General features: G+C 54.2%; 4 protein-coding genes across 4 annotated transcripts; 2 read left to right on the forward strand and 2 right to left on the reverse strand.

The window, feature by feature from the left end:
• Positions 1-204: 204 nt before the first annotated feature.
• B0I36DRAFT_318359 (ubiquitin-protein ligase-like protein) lies at positions 205-3,533 on the reverse strand. Its single transcript, XM_046153279.1, has 6 exons — positions 3,080-3,533; positions 2,945-3,014; positions 2,850-2,866; positions 2,712-2,788; positions 748-2,639; positions 205-684 (listed from the first exon to the last, which is right to left on the reverse strand). The coding sequence occupies exons 1-6, from the start codon at positions 3,151-3,153 to the stop codon at positions 496-498; spliced, it is 2,319 nt and encodes a 772-aa protein (XP_046015536.1). The 5' UTR covers positions 3,154-3,533; the 3' UTR covers positions 205-495.
• Positions 3,534-4,188: 655 nt separating this feature from the next.
• B0I36DRAFT_92674 (uncharacterized protein) lies at positions 4,189-5,576 on the reverse strand. The gene has a single exon (XM_046163598.1). The coding sequence runs from the start codon at positions 5,365-5,367 to the stop codon at positions 4,297-4,299; it is 1,071 nt and encodes a 356-aa protein (XP_046015537.1). The 5' UTR covers positions 5,368-5,576; the 3' UTR covers positions 4,189-4,296.
• Positions 5,577-7,074: 1,498 nt separating this feature from the next.
• Positions 7,075-7,970, forward strand: B0I36DRAFT_347220 (mitochondrial K+-H+ exchange-related-domain-containing protein; the record flags this gene model as incomplete). The annotated part of the gene is made up of 2 exons (XM_046156546.1): positions 7,075-7,511; positions 7,589-7,970. The coding sequence occupies 2 exons, from the start codon at positions 7,075-7,077 to the stop codon at positions 7,968-7,970; spliced, it is 819 nt and encodes a 272-aa protein (XP_046015538.1).
• A 1,207-nt stretch (positions 7,971-9,177) lies between these two features.
• B0I36DRAFT_382151 (uncharacterized protein) lies at positions 9,178-12,581 on the forward strand (the record flags this gene model as incomplete). The annotated part of the gene is made up of 7 exons (XM_046160897.1): positions 9,178-9,269; positions 9,416-9,589; positions 9,683-9,821; positions 9,891-10,196; positions 10,259-10,965; positions 11,042-11,945; positions 12,035-12,581. 7 exons carry the CDS (start codon positions 9,178-9,180, stop codon positions 12,164-12,166), a joined length of 2,454 nt encoding a protein of 817 aa, XP_046015539.1. The 3' UTR covers positions 12,167-12,581.
• Between the last annotated feature and the right edge of the window lie 267 nt (positions 12,582-12,848).

Here is a 12,848-nt window from a genome sequence, read left to right on the forward strand (position 1 = left end):
GAGGAGCTTCAACAGAATTCCAGCATACCGATGGGCAGCATGGTAGACTGATTGAAGGCCGATATTATGCGGCTTGCCTCGCGGGCCGGGTTGGTGGACGGGACCATTCCGCCAACGTGATACGTCGAGTAATGCTGATTGACGAGCTGTTTTGAAAGAGTACTTGAATCACAATAGTGCTACTTTTGGAACGTCACTTCTGCATATCTCACACACAGACCCGCGCCAGTTCGCCATATGTGACGGAGCCTGGTAGCCTGCCGAGACATAAGCTATGGGTTGATTGTTCTCATGCATTCGTCTCAAGACTCGTTACTGTGCTCAATTGGATGATGTGCCTCACTTATCCCTTTCCCAGCCGGATTTGCCGCTACCCGCGGCACCCTAAAACCCAGAAAACGGCCGGCTGATGCTGAACAACTAATAATGCGCATAAAGCACCTATCAAATGAAGTCTGGTGTATGTACTCCTTCCCAAGCCCTGAATTTGGCGTCTCAGGCGAGGTAACCAAGCTCATCATCTTCCAACCGCTCCAGATACTCCTTGTCAAGGAGGATCTCAATGCATTTCTTGATGTCGCTGACCTTGGGCACGAAACGCGACTTGATCTGGTTGATGGTCTCGCTCACGAGCTGGGAGTGCTTCATCTTCTTTCTCGCCTTCATGATGCGGACAATGGCGGACTTTATTCCAGACGTTAGCAAAACATTATTCACGGTTAGAATACTCTGCAAATCTGGACATACCTGCAAGACCAACTGTCTGTCCTCCTCAATTGTCTTGTTTGTGTCGACTTCTTCTTGCTTCTGCTCAGACTTTGTGGCGACGTTGAGGTTCACACGGATCTTTTTGCTCTTGAAGTCGTAGTTGAGATGGAATGTCTTGCCAGGACCGGGTTTGTCCCCGTCCGGCTTCATCGTCAGAACCTTGGCCTTGAGCAGGATACCGATCTGTGGATCGAGGACGTCGTTCGATAGCTGTGTAGCAGAGGAAATATCTTCATACGTCTGCACATCCTTGTCGTTGAACAAGAGCAGAACAGCCATCTGATACACGCTGACTTGGAACATGTATGGCGCCTTCTGGTTCTTGCAATAGCTGGTTTTGACCTCGCCCTTGCAGAGCTGCCACAGCCAAGTCAACTTGCGACCTTCGTGCTTGTTCTTGTAGAAGAGTGTAAATCTGTCGAGGTCAGCCTGCACCTCCGGCGGCGGGTTGAACGTCGTGTTAGGAGGCGTCAACGGCCAGAAGCTGGTGCCCAGAATGGAGTACGACGAGTCGAGAGATTGCTTCTTGTCGCTGTCGAGTCCCTTGCAGTGCTCGCGGAAGCCTGTGTTCAGGTCTTTCGAAGTCTGCATATCTTGGAACATACGTTGCAGCTTGTTGGTGTACTCAAAGCCGCACGCCTCCTTCAACTTGCTGATCATGCTTGTCTCAGCATCATCGGATGACGAATTGCTGTGTACAAGACGCCGGGCCAACATTCTGGAGTAGAACTTCTGGAAGACGTCCTTGTCCTCGATGTACTTGAACACCGTCATGATTTGTGTGAGGGTAGCATCGAGTTCAGCTTCCTCAACACCAGTACCGCTCTTGCGGAGAAGAACGTCGGTGTATTTGGCCAAGAGCTCGGGGGATTTGTTTGAGCCAGCCTTGCAGATGTCGTTCCTGTTCACAAACTCTCGGCAGGCATTGTCGAGAGAACGTGTGAACTCGGGTTCGTCCCTGAAAGCTCGCTTGACAAGACCCTGGTACAGCGTGTGCGTCTCAAGGAGTGCCTCGACATAGACCTTGGGCTCGAGTTTCTCGGCGTCGGATGCCACCTTCGCAACGGCAGCCAGGCCAGCATTGCGGACATGGGTCTCAAACTTTTGCCGCAGGGGATCGAGCCCGTCTGGAATCCTCGACAGCAGGCTGTACATTCGAGCCATGTCCTCCTCTCGGTGGTTCTCAAGCAGGACCTGGAACTCTTCCCTCAGGATGGCCGAATGGTCGGCGATGAGCGCCTTGTTGCAAGTCTTTTTCAGAGGCAGCGCAATGTCCTGGTGCAGGTACATCTTGACACGCTCCTCCTCCTCATTCAGTCTTGTCTCGGCCTTCTTCATATACTCCACCACACTGTTCTCGGCGACGAACTGTTTGGACTCGCTGACGTAGAACTGCTCGGTGGCTGTGAGGAACGGCCCCTCAAAGTGTGTCCTGTACACATCGAGTGTGGTCTTGCTTGCGTCGTGCTCGTCCAGGCCAAGAGACACAAATGATTCGACGACCTGTTTGATCTGGCCGTGTTCGATCGTCTCGCCGTTTCTCTGCTTCTCCACCAACTTCAACACCGCTGACATGACCTTCTCGTTGAGCGTCGTGAACAGCTCACTCCGCCATTGAAACAAATGCAAAGTGTAGACGTCGTACGTGGATTTCTTGCCCTCGTCCATCTCGCGCTTCACCCAGTGTCTGTTCAGGTAGCGGAACAAGTGATGGATATATTTCGCCGCCGTCGTATATCGATCCCATTCGCGAATGTAGAATGTGAGGAGCGCTTCGTCTGTGTATGCTTTCGACTGTTCGGTAAGTTCCGCCAGGTGGTTGTTCAGGTACTCCTTGAGCTTCTTGTAGAGATCCTCACCCAGAAGGTGGGCTTGACACGACGTTAGCAGAGCATTCCGAATGCAGAGAGACAAGCTACGGATAACGGTATGTGGTGACTTACCTCCACGATGGTGCTGGCCGACACCGCCAGAGCTGAGGCCGACCGCTTTTTGAGAGGTGCAGAAGTTGTGAACGGCGCTGAGATGAGCACTGTTAGCAACACCATCGAGCAAGTGATAACGAAGGCGTTTGGACTCACGTGTAAACACCCATGTACTATTGAATGATTCTAGAGTCAGCTACGAGTCACCAACAAAATAGAGCAGCGCTGGCGGTTAGACATGGCACACTCACAGTCTCAAGATCCATGCCGTCCGACAGATTGATCATGATCTTCGATATGCCTGCTTCCAAGTAGCGCCATCTGGACAGCTGGTCGTTAGTCACTGTGCGTCTTTGGTCTTCATGGAGGAGGGGCACGGGACGAACGTCGCGTCGATGTCCTCGCGGTTGGGAGCCGGAGGCATCTGCACCGGCGGCCGGGTGGCGGCTACCGAAGTCATGGTGAGGGAGGTATGGAATGGAGTTGCGTATCGATGCGGATGGAGAGAGTGCTGTGCGTAGCGTGGGTGCGTGAGGTGGACGGCGTTGAGGTTCGTGGGCGGCAGACTGGGGTTGTGATGACAGGATGAGGTGGGGAGAGTCGGGACTGGATGAAACCGACACGGGCGAGCGTGTCGCGGGCTGGAACGTTGAAAAAGCAGGCCGCCTGCGATCACAGGCCAGCAGTCGACAACAGGAACGGTGAGTCGAAAGAGAAGGTGTCACCAGCCGAGACGAGGCGCGACCAGAGAAGGGATGATGAAATGTGCAATGGTGCATGCGCCGGGCAGGAACGACGTGGGGACTTTGAGGAGGAAGGCAGCAGGCAGGTCGGGCCCGGCGGCGGTAGGAGGGTGACTGCGCGACTCCACTTGCCGAGCGAGTCGCAGTCCTGATACGTGCTCCGCAGGGCTGCCGTTCCCAGCCAGCTTGCTCAGCCTAAGGCTGCCACGGCGGGGCAAACAGGCAGCATACAGTAGCTCGGTACTTGGATTCACGTTGCAGGTGTGCTGCTCACCTAGGTACCTGGCTGTGTAACACCCTCAGGACCACCCAGATTTTGTCTCAATGCGATTTCCATTCTGTCTGGAAAAAGAACACTATTTAGAGATTCAGCTAAATACTGTATGAGGACAAAACTCTTGACGAAACCTGCAAAGTTCCTTTTCGCTGATAACCCCCCAACTGAGGCTCGTGCGTGACGGACGATGCTGGACATGTGGCCCCTTCGCCACCCAATCCTAAGGTCGATTTCCGCAATATGCAGTGTTTTCGATGTGGCCCCTAATAGTAGCAAGTGGCGGCCGAATACACGTCTTGCACGATGCGCAGCATATGTACGGAACCACGAACCACGAAGCCAGAGTGCAGATTTGAGTATTGTTTGAGCTTATGAGTATTGTCCCCAGGATATCCCAGCTGCGGCCAACCAGTCCAGACTATTGCTGTTTGCGCCACGCAGCATAATGCCATGACTCCATAACTCCTTGCCAAAAATGATTCAACGTGACCGAAATAGCGTAGACCGATAGTCTGAAATTCGTCTCATTTTCTGATATTCATCCTCCCCTGCTGTCCATGCCACAGCCAAGTACGATACGTCCTCATTGCACCTGCAGTTCCTTTATACCGCCGAGCTGTTCAGCAATCCGGAACACGCTGATAGTGAAGTTGAGGATCCATGAGATAAGACCAACAGTGACCAGAGCGGCTAAACTTCGCGCCAGACGAACGTTAGTCTCCTCCGCATCCATCGCCGCCTGAGTGGCACCGTTGGCATCACCAGAATGATATATTAAGGCCTCGAAAGCCAGTGCAGTACTTGCGGCTTTGAAGGCAATGAAGAGCACGTCCAGTAGCGAGAGGCCGACTTTCTGAGCGGCGCGGCGCAGGCCAAGAGGCTTCCCTGTATACTCGTCGTACACCATGTACAGAATGTAAGGAATTGCAATGGCGTCAATGATGATGGCTACTACAGCCTGTGAGGTCTCGGCAGTGTTTCTGGTGGGGATACTCGGGTCATGCCATCTTCTGAAGATCTGGGTCGCAACGACAAGTGCCGATATGGTGGTGACGAGAACGACGAGGCGGAAGGTGAGGGGTGCCATGGGGTGGCGCAGGGCGAAGTCACGAAGCTTGGCGATGATGGTTTTCTTCCGGGACTTTTTCGCGGCCTTTGGATCGAGATGATGATATGGCGACTTGACTGGCTGGTCAAGCCCGGGCATCTGCGCCTGAAGTTCTTCGTACGGAACTATTTGCGACTCTTCACCCTGACTGCGGCCATATGCCGACGACTGAACAAAGTCGCGCCACCGAGCATATGGATCCTCATGGGGATCTCGGTAGCCCAAGCCCATAATGACCGGATCAGCCGTCCGGAGGTGGTCCCATCGCCGCCCAGGCTTGTCTGCCCTTTTCCTCAAGAAGACAGGCAGCTTTGACACATGATCGTACTTCTCGTCAACCCAGTCCACGTAGCCGTCTTTGGATACCCTACGCCTCAAGTGATGGGTGCGCTTCCCAGAATCTGTGCGAGCCGCGGGTGGCGGCGCATTGGGCTTGGGCGGCTTGGTCGAGAGTAACGCGTCGTCCTCCCCATGCGCGCGAGGGTCATAGACCTCGACCCACGGAGGCACTGTCGCCCGAAGCTGGTTGGCGTCCTTGCTCGGCATGGCATGAAGTGATGGTTGGAATGCGCGCCTCGGGCTTCAAGAGCGAGCCCAGGCAAGCTGGGTCAAGGTTGTTGAGCAACACGGGGGTCGATGGCCACGTGCGCTGTGCCCTCAGACGCGCGGGGCTGTGGTTCCGAGACGCAGGATCCGAAGCGAAAAGATGGAATCCGATGTCCGGCTTGACGTGTGGAAGTGGCAGTCGGTCGAGAGGATCGTTGAGAGACGAAGGCTGGTGAGCACGGGTTGCGGTGTGGTGCGGCACAGAGCATCTGCACGAACAGCCAGCCAGCAGGCGAGGCACGGCTGGGCTGACACGCGGGCTGAGCCAACCCCAATGAAGAAGAGCGAGAGAGACAGGAGAGTCGTTGTATTACGTCATGCCGCATGGGTTGAGAAGTAGCGATACCAGGAGAGAATATTAGAAAATCACGAATGAAATGCAATGGCGAGACGGAGGAGCGAGTGACGGCAGCAGGCGCAGGCGGCGGCGGCGGCGTTTGGCCGTGCTGGAGCAGAGCGCGGCCAGGAGCGTTGGATGTGGTTGAGGGGAGAATGGGAATTTGCGGCCGGATGCAATGGAGCGGATGGCTCGGGCGCGGTTGCCAGGCAGGTAAGATTGGCTGGCTGGCTGGCTGGCGCTGCGGCTCAAGCGCGCGAGAAGGGGATCCGAGCGAGGCTGGGTCCTGGTTGGGGGCGCCGAGCCCTGGTCGAGCTGCCCAGGGCTGACTGCGTTATTATGTCAGAGGCCTGGCGCACCCAGGAAGGGATCCTTGCTGGGTCCTGGGGAGAGCCCGGGCGTCATAAACTGGGAACAGCTGGGAGGTACAGCCATTGGCCCCCAGCACACGTTGCAATAAGCTAGTGCCGGCTTGCAGGAAACATCAGAGACGACCCCACGCGGCGGGACAGAGTCTCCATCCAGCCTGGTCCGGCGCAGCGTCGAAACACGCATCATGACTCTCTCCCTGCTGGACTGAGAGGCCTCTTTTGCGATGGACATACTTAGTGTACGTAGGCACCAGGCACCACCGCTCGGGCAGCACCGCCACGCCCAACAATCGCGCCGCCCGCCTCGCTCGCGTGGGGCAGCTCTTCCAGCCCATGGCGAGATCGGCCATAAAAGTCTGCTGGCCACGATGAGGCCTGCCTCAACGTGGGCGCATCTCTTGGTTGGCAGGAGTTTGGATCGAGGGCTCCAACCAGGGACCAGGGCCCCAATTTGGGTGCATTGCGGGACCACGATCGAGCAGAATCCCATGCATTAAATACAAGGTTAAATGCCCACGTCGCTGCTGCATTGCGGCCTCTCTGGATCTTTCGAGTCCTGCTCTGCTGCATCCCGTCTTCACGAGAAGCCTTTCTGACTTCCTCTATTCTTCGCAACGACACACTCCTCAAAAAAATAAATAAAAATACACATGAGGTGAGCCCCGGTTAGTTGGCAGAAACCAAGCACCAGAGCACGAGCTTAGCGCAACCTTGGGGTCACCACGTTCCGGTAAGCTTTGAGCTGCAGCCTGTGATCCTTGGCGCGCCAGCCCACTTTGATTACATCATTTCTGTCACTGCAACAGCCTGTCTGCGCTCGATCTCTGTTCCTGGCGCCCGCCTCTTGTTCACCACCAACTAACTACAGGTAAATCGGTCCTGGCCGCGCAAAAGAACCGGTCGTTACTGTCCGACCTCGCGCAAGCCCGAGCTGCGAAGATGCGCCTCTTCCTGCTCCCCATATCGACCCGGCGCACCCTGCTCTACGCCCAGAAGATCCATGTCGTGCCCTCCGAGAAGCAGACCATTGCAGACAAGGTCATCGTCCGCGCCACGAAGCTCTGGGCCGGCTGGGAGAAGAAGGAGAGTGGCTGGCAGCGCAAGGTCGTCGACTATGGCAACTACGCGCTGCGGAGGATACCCTACGAGGAATGGGGCCTCAAGTCGGTCCCGCCTCTGTCGACACGCCGCCGCGAAGAAGAGACTGTAGGCAACTACAAGGCTCAGCTCATATACCCTGACTCGGTCATCCCGACAACAAAGGCTCTACAGGTCTTGCACACGCTCGGCACAGAGAGGGAAAAACTGCACAGGACGAGACTCATATGGTCCCTGATTGGCATGCCCATCAGTGCGCCGTTCGCCCTTGTGCCAGTGTAAGTACCGCCCAGTTCTTTGTCAGCGACCGACTGCCCTTCAAGAGGCTTGAGCTCACACACATTTCTACCTGCAGAGTACCCAATCTTCCATTCTTCTACCTCGTCTACCGTGCGTGGTCGCATTGGCGCGCCCTAGCCGGGGGCAAGCACATTCAGTTCCTCATTGCGAATACCCTGCTGTCACTGGCTCCGAATCAGACTCTCAGCTCAGTTTATCCGCCGCTTCTCAAGGAAGGCACAGACACTGCCCCAGGCAAGGACAAGGAAGAGTTACTCATCACGCAGGCCAAGGGCCGGGAGCTCGTCAAAGCCCTCGAGATTCCAGAGCTCGAGGTGGAACTGGAGCGAGCGATCTGGCAAGTCGAGAATGCCATCAACGAAAAGCACCAAGAAAGCGGTGCGCAGCAGGTTGTACCTCATCCTAAGGAGAAACCGAACGATAACAAGAACTCATGACCACATCACGCCAATGAATTATGTATCAACAGAAGGGCAGCATGCATTATGTACAAGACAGACTCATACCCGACGCTTACGGATGATAGACGATGAGGGTTGGTCGGACGGACAGCAAACGAAATGCGGATAGACGGGCGCGGCGGACCCCTTTTTGTACATTCGACAAATACCACTTAGCATCGTCTGGTTCACAGACAATCCGTCTCTACTCATACTTTTAGCCACGGTAATCATAGCGAAATACCAGCTTTCTGCGATGTGAGATATGTAAGATTTCTTACGGAAGATAGGGGTGACCGCGGAGAATCGCTATCAAGACCATGTATCACAGGGTCAAATAGTGTAGACGACATCACCACAGGCGGGAGGAGACGATGCGTCGTTCCACCATTCCAGAAAGCGAGGGATCTTAACAAGAAGGTCTAGACTATTCATATTCGTTGACCACAGCTCTCACTTGGGAGATGAGATAAGAAAACCGGGGCACTAAAATGCTTCGAGTAGTTTGCATTCATGGTCGGCATGAAACTTGAATTATCGGCAGATGACTGAGGCACCGGTCACATTGTGTCGCATCGCCTATCGCACCACGGCGTTATCCTTCAGTATCGTGCAAAAAAAGGCTTGTTGTCTGGAACTAAGCAACCTTAAATCCCTGGCGCCAGCGACGAGGGTGTTGGGCTAGATCTGGAGCCCGTCTGCGCTACCATACCACCGCAAGTGGTAGTGTGCCAGAGCCAGCGGCGACTCCGCATGCACGGCGTGCTCAATCGCCCTGCTCTTATTGCTTGAGGGGTTTTGAGTGGTGGCCCTAAACCAAGTTTGTTATTGCGTGTTATGCATGGCTATCTAAACGTACGTTCGCGTATCGTGTGGCAAAGTCTCGATTGGTTGCCGAGGGTGTGGTGCTCGAGGCGAATCAAACACGCCTTCCTTCCTCATGTCCGTCACTAGCATTCTTGTCCAGCTTTCCTCTTCTTACCAATCTGGACTATCACTGGTTCCCCTTTCTTTCCATCGTCTGTGTCATTCGTGTTTCGGTAGATACATCAAAAATGTACCAACAACAATAACAAAGGGCTGCGCGGGTCATCGACGATTAAGACAAACAGTTCCTACCACGTGGAGTGCGATTGAGAGCAGCGAACAGCTCCTTGCTTGCAGCTGTCCTCGCTTGGCAGACATTGCCGCAGGCGCCGGCAGGATGTCTGCGCCGGGATCATCTACGACGGCCGTTGATCGGCAGCAGGACGACAATAATAAAGATGCTTTCCAGCTCAAGCAGGTCGACAGCCAGTACATCCGTGCCTTGGGGCCTCTGAAATTGAGGGGGCCAACAGATGATATGCCGCAGTGAGTTCTGTGCTGTGACCAACCCTCGCACACATGCCTTTCCGAGATTGAACTTTATAAGCGGGATATTGACATGTATTTGACAACAGGGACTGGTGGTTCTGTGCAACAGCCGTACCTTTGATAGCAGCAACCCAGGGTCCGTTGTCCAATGTGCTCTCCATTGCGGCACTGGTCAATGTCTGGCGAGTGGTCCTCCCGAATAATGGCGAGTTACCTGAGGGCGCCGACAACTTTGGCACTCCCCTACGAGATCCCCAGTGGTAAGGACGCCGTCGCCTCAGCGAAGACCTTGATCGCCTCGCGAATACTACAACACCTCATGCGTTACGATGCGTCACTGACATCGCCGTCAGGGAACTCACATGCAACGGCGTTTCACTGGCGTGCGGGTTCCTTGGGAACATCTTCCTTCTCCTCCACTTCATCGGTCGTGTGCGTTATATCGTGGCACTGCCACTGTCAATCCTCTTTTGGTTCTTAGCCTCCGGTATTGTAAGCATTGTGATATCTCTGTCCACCACCCATTCAGCTTTTAAACACGCTAAATCCCAAGCTGCAAAGCTCATCGCGATCACTGTCAGCTTGAGCATTTATAGTCCTCCGGTAGGTCCCGGCGAGATCTATGGACAAGGTTACTGGCACGCCATACTGGCTGCGGGCTTGTACATGCTTGGCTCTTTGATGCTCATGGCGAACATGGCTGGATATCTTCTTGGTCACTACCCGCAAGATTTCGACCTTAACGACGACCAGCGTACTCTAATTCTTCAGACCACCATGTATTTTGTCTGGCTTGCGGGTGGTGCTGGAATTTACGAGCGTCTTGAACAGTGGTCCAACGCAAATGCATTATACTTTTGCCACGTCGTAAGTGATTCTTTTGTTCACGCCACAATTCACCGTGCTGACTTGCTTGGCAACATCTACAGAGTATTCTGACGATTGGATACGGCGATGTTGTCCCCACAACTAATGCTGGGCGAGGCTTCTTGTTTTTATACGTCCCCATTGGCGTGATCCAGCTTGGTCTGGTCATCAGCAGGATCGCCAAATTTGCTGCCTCAATCTCGTCAGATAACATTGTGAAGAAACACCAAGACCGGCGCAGGGCCATGACAATCGATCGGTCAGTCACTTCGGAAAAGGAGCTCCGGGAGCGCCTTGGACTACGTAGTATACCGAGGAGACCATCCACCGGCTCAGCCATTTCTCGTTCCGGCTCCTTGTCAGGACTCAGCAGATATGGCAAGTTCCAGCAACGGGGTAGAACACTAACCTTTTCGGAGCACCAACCCACCCTTCGCCGCGCTCTCACTCTTGGAGACCACGCTGGCGAGCCGAAGGGGAGGCTCTCGAGAGTGCCGACGTTGAGCGACATTGCACAAGGTCTGAAGAGCGGTCCTAGGCGCCGGCTACTGATTCTCAAAGAAGACGAAGACCGCTTCAATGCCATGCGAGCCATCCAGAAGGAGACCAGACGCTTCAAGTCGTATACGGCCCTCATCCTCTCTATCATCGTGTTTGCCATGCTGTGGCTTCTGGGTGGCGTCATATTCATGCACACTGAGGCCAGATTGCTTGAGCTGACGTATTTTGAGAGTTTGTACTTCTGTTTCGTTTCGCTATTGACCATAGGGTATGTTGGCAGATGGACCCGTGACAGAATCTGGCCTGGTTATTCGATTGCCTACTAACGTGGACATGTGGATCAGTTACGGGGATATAAGTCCAAAATCGAATATTGGAAAACCGGTGTTCATAGTGTGGTCACTCATTGCTGTACCTTCACTCACCATCTTGATCCAAGCAATGTCGAATACTGTGGTTTCTTACGTCGACCGCAAAACAAACTGGCTCTTGCCACAAAAAGGGTTCCTCAAGGTCGTTCTGGACGCAAATCCAAGACTAGGAGAAAGAATTGCAAGGCTCATCGACAGGCACAACGCGCAAAAGAGAGTAGAAGAGGGGTTTCAGGTGCAAGATCCGGACGAGGCTCCAGACGTCAACAACATTGAAGATGGGGACGAGGAAAGGGGTTCTGAAACCAAAGATGGAACGAAAATGAGTGAGGCTCAGAACAAAAATAGATCACCTACTTCATCGGCCTGGGACAGCAATATGGGGCGGCCACTAGCAAGCAACAGACAACACCCTGGCTCCGAGAAGACGGAGGTATTGGGGAGCAACTTGGAAGAGCGTCGATATGTGGCTATAACGGCACATGATTTTGCGCCACAGCTTTCAGCAGCCATTCGGCACGTCGCCCGCGATGTCAAGATGCATCCGCCCAAAAACTATACCTTTGAGGAATGGTTATATTTCACCAGGTTGATCCGATACAGCAGCCGTGAAAGCCTCAAGAAGGCCACCACAATTGCTCGCAACAAACTAGACGAGGGAGCACTCGCCAGAAACGAGGAGGATGAACTTGTGGCGCTAGAGGTTGCGAAGGATGGGGAAATAGAGGATGACAAGGTTGTGGAGGACAGCGGTCTCATCGAGTGGGACTGGATTGGCGAAGACAGTCCAATGCTTTCGGGAGTCTCTGAAGCTGAATGGGTGCTTGACCGCCTTTGCGAAAGCCTCACCCGCTACGCACGATGGCAGTCTCGACGAGTAAGTGTGCTATTATTAAACCAAGGCCCTTGATTCCGCGACATGAAACCGGTCTTGTGTCCAGACTAACACGATGCCATTTTCTGCAGCATGAACGTGCTCACGGACACAATCAGAAAGCGATCGCATATTTTACAGAACCCGTTGGTCTCGACGAGAAGACTGGAAGGAACAGATCAACGAACAATGAGAAACAAGCGACGGATAGGAGACAAAATTAAGAATGGGTCTTGAATTGAACCAAAAGTCATATCTGCATGAGATGTCTCTACGATTCGGTGCCCATTTGACGGTACATACTCCTGCAGCCAACACGATGCGCCAACTAAGGTTTAAGCTTGTTGTTGAGCAAAATGAATATGCCCTCTGATAAGCAGCGGCGAACCGAAGCCGGTGGTCGCGAGGAGATGGAAACGATCTCGGAAGCTGGCAGGACCGCCTGGAAGTGGTGCCATGAGACACCTTTCCACCTACAGGGGCTGGCTAGAGCACTCGCCATATGCCCAACGGCATCCGGTATCGTGACTTTCCGGCAATGGGGACACCCAAGAGTGACCAATGACGTAGAAGCGTCGAGACGAAAATGACTCTGCCGTCCTCCCATCTCTGACACTAACCCCTGTCGACCCCGTCTTTGGCTCAGCAGGTCGAGAATGGAGTTGAGACGGGGGTAGCATCACGAGCGGCCCATCCCAACTATTATGTTGCCATCCCATTGTCGCACTGCAACGGCGGGCGATGACTGCTGCGCTCAAGTCACTGGGGCACACGTTGCATGATAAGTTGAACCCCTCCCGGTGTCAGGTTCAACTATGCTAGGCCACCCCTGCTGCTCCAGACTGCTCGTTTGGGCCTATAGCAATAGCCCGGTGGTTCGTCCCAGGGACCTCAGGGGCTTGCAAG

The sequence above is a fragment of the Microdochium trichocladiopsis genome (assembly GCF_020744255.1).
Source record: "Microdochium trichocladiopsis strain MPI-CAGE-CH-0230 chromosome Unknown B0I36scaffold_3, whole genome shotgun sequence".
Taxonomy (NCBI): Eukaryota; Fungi; Ascomycota; class Sordariomycetes; order Xylariales; family Microdochiaceae; genus Microdochium; species Microdochium trichocladiopsis.

Coding starts and splice junctions, on each gene's coding strand:
- B0I36DRAFT_318359 (XM_046153279.1), bottom strand. CDS start 3,153: ATGACTTCGGTAGCCGCCACCCGGCCGCCGGTGCAGATGCCTCCGGCT. Junction 2,640..2,711: donor CGGCCAGCACCATCGTGGAG/GTAAGTCACCAC, acceptor CGTCGTGTCAAG/CCCACCTTCTGGGTGAGGAT. Junction 685..747: donor ACAGACAGTTGGTCTTGCAG/GTATGTCCAGAT, acceptor TCTGGAATAAAG/TCCGCCATTGTCCGCATCAT.
- B0I36DRAFT_92674 (XM_046163598.1), bottom strand. CDS start 5,367: ATGCCGAGCAAGGACGCCAACCAGCTTCGGGCGACAGTGCCTCCGTGG.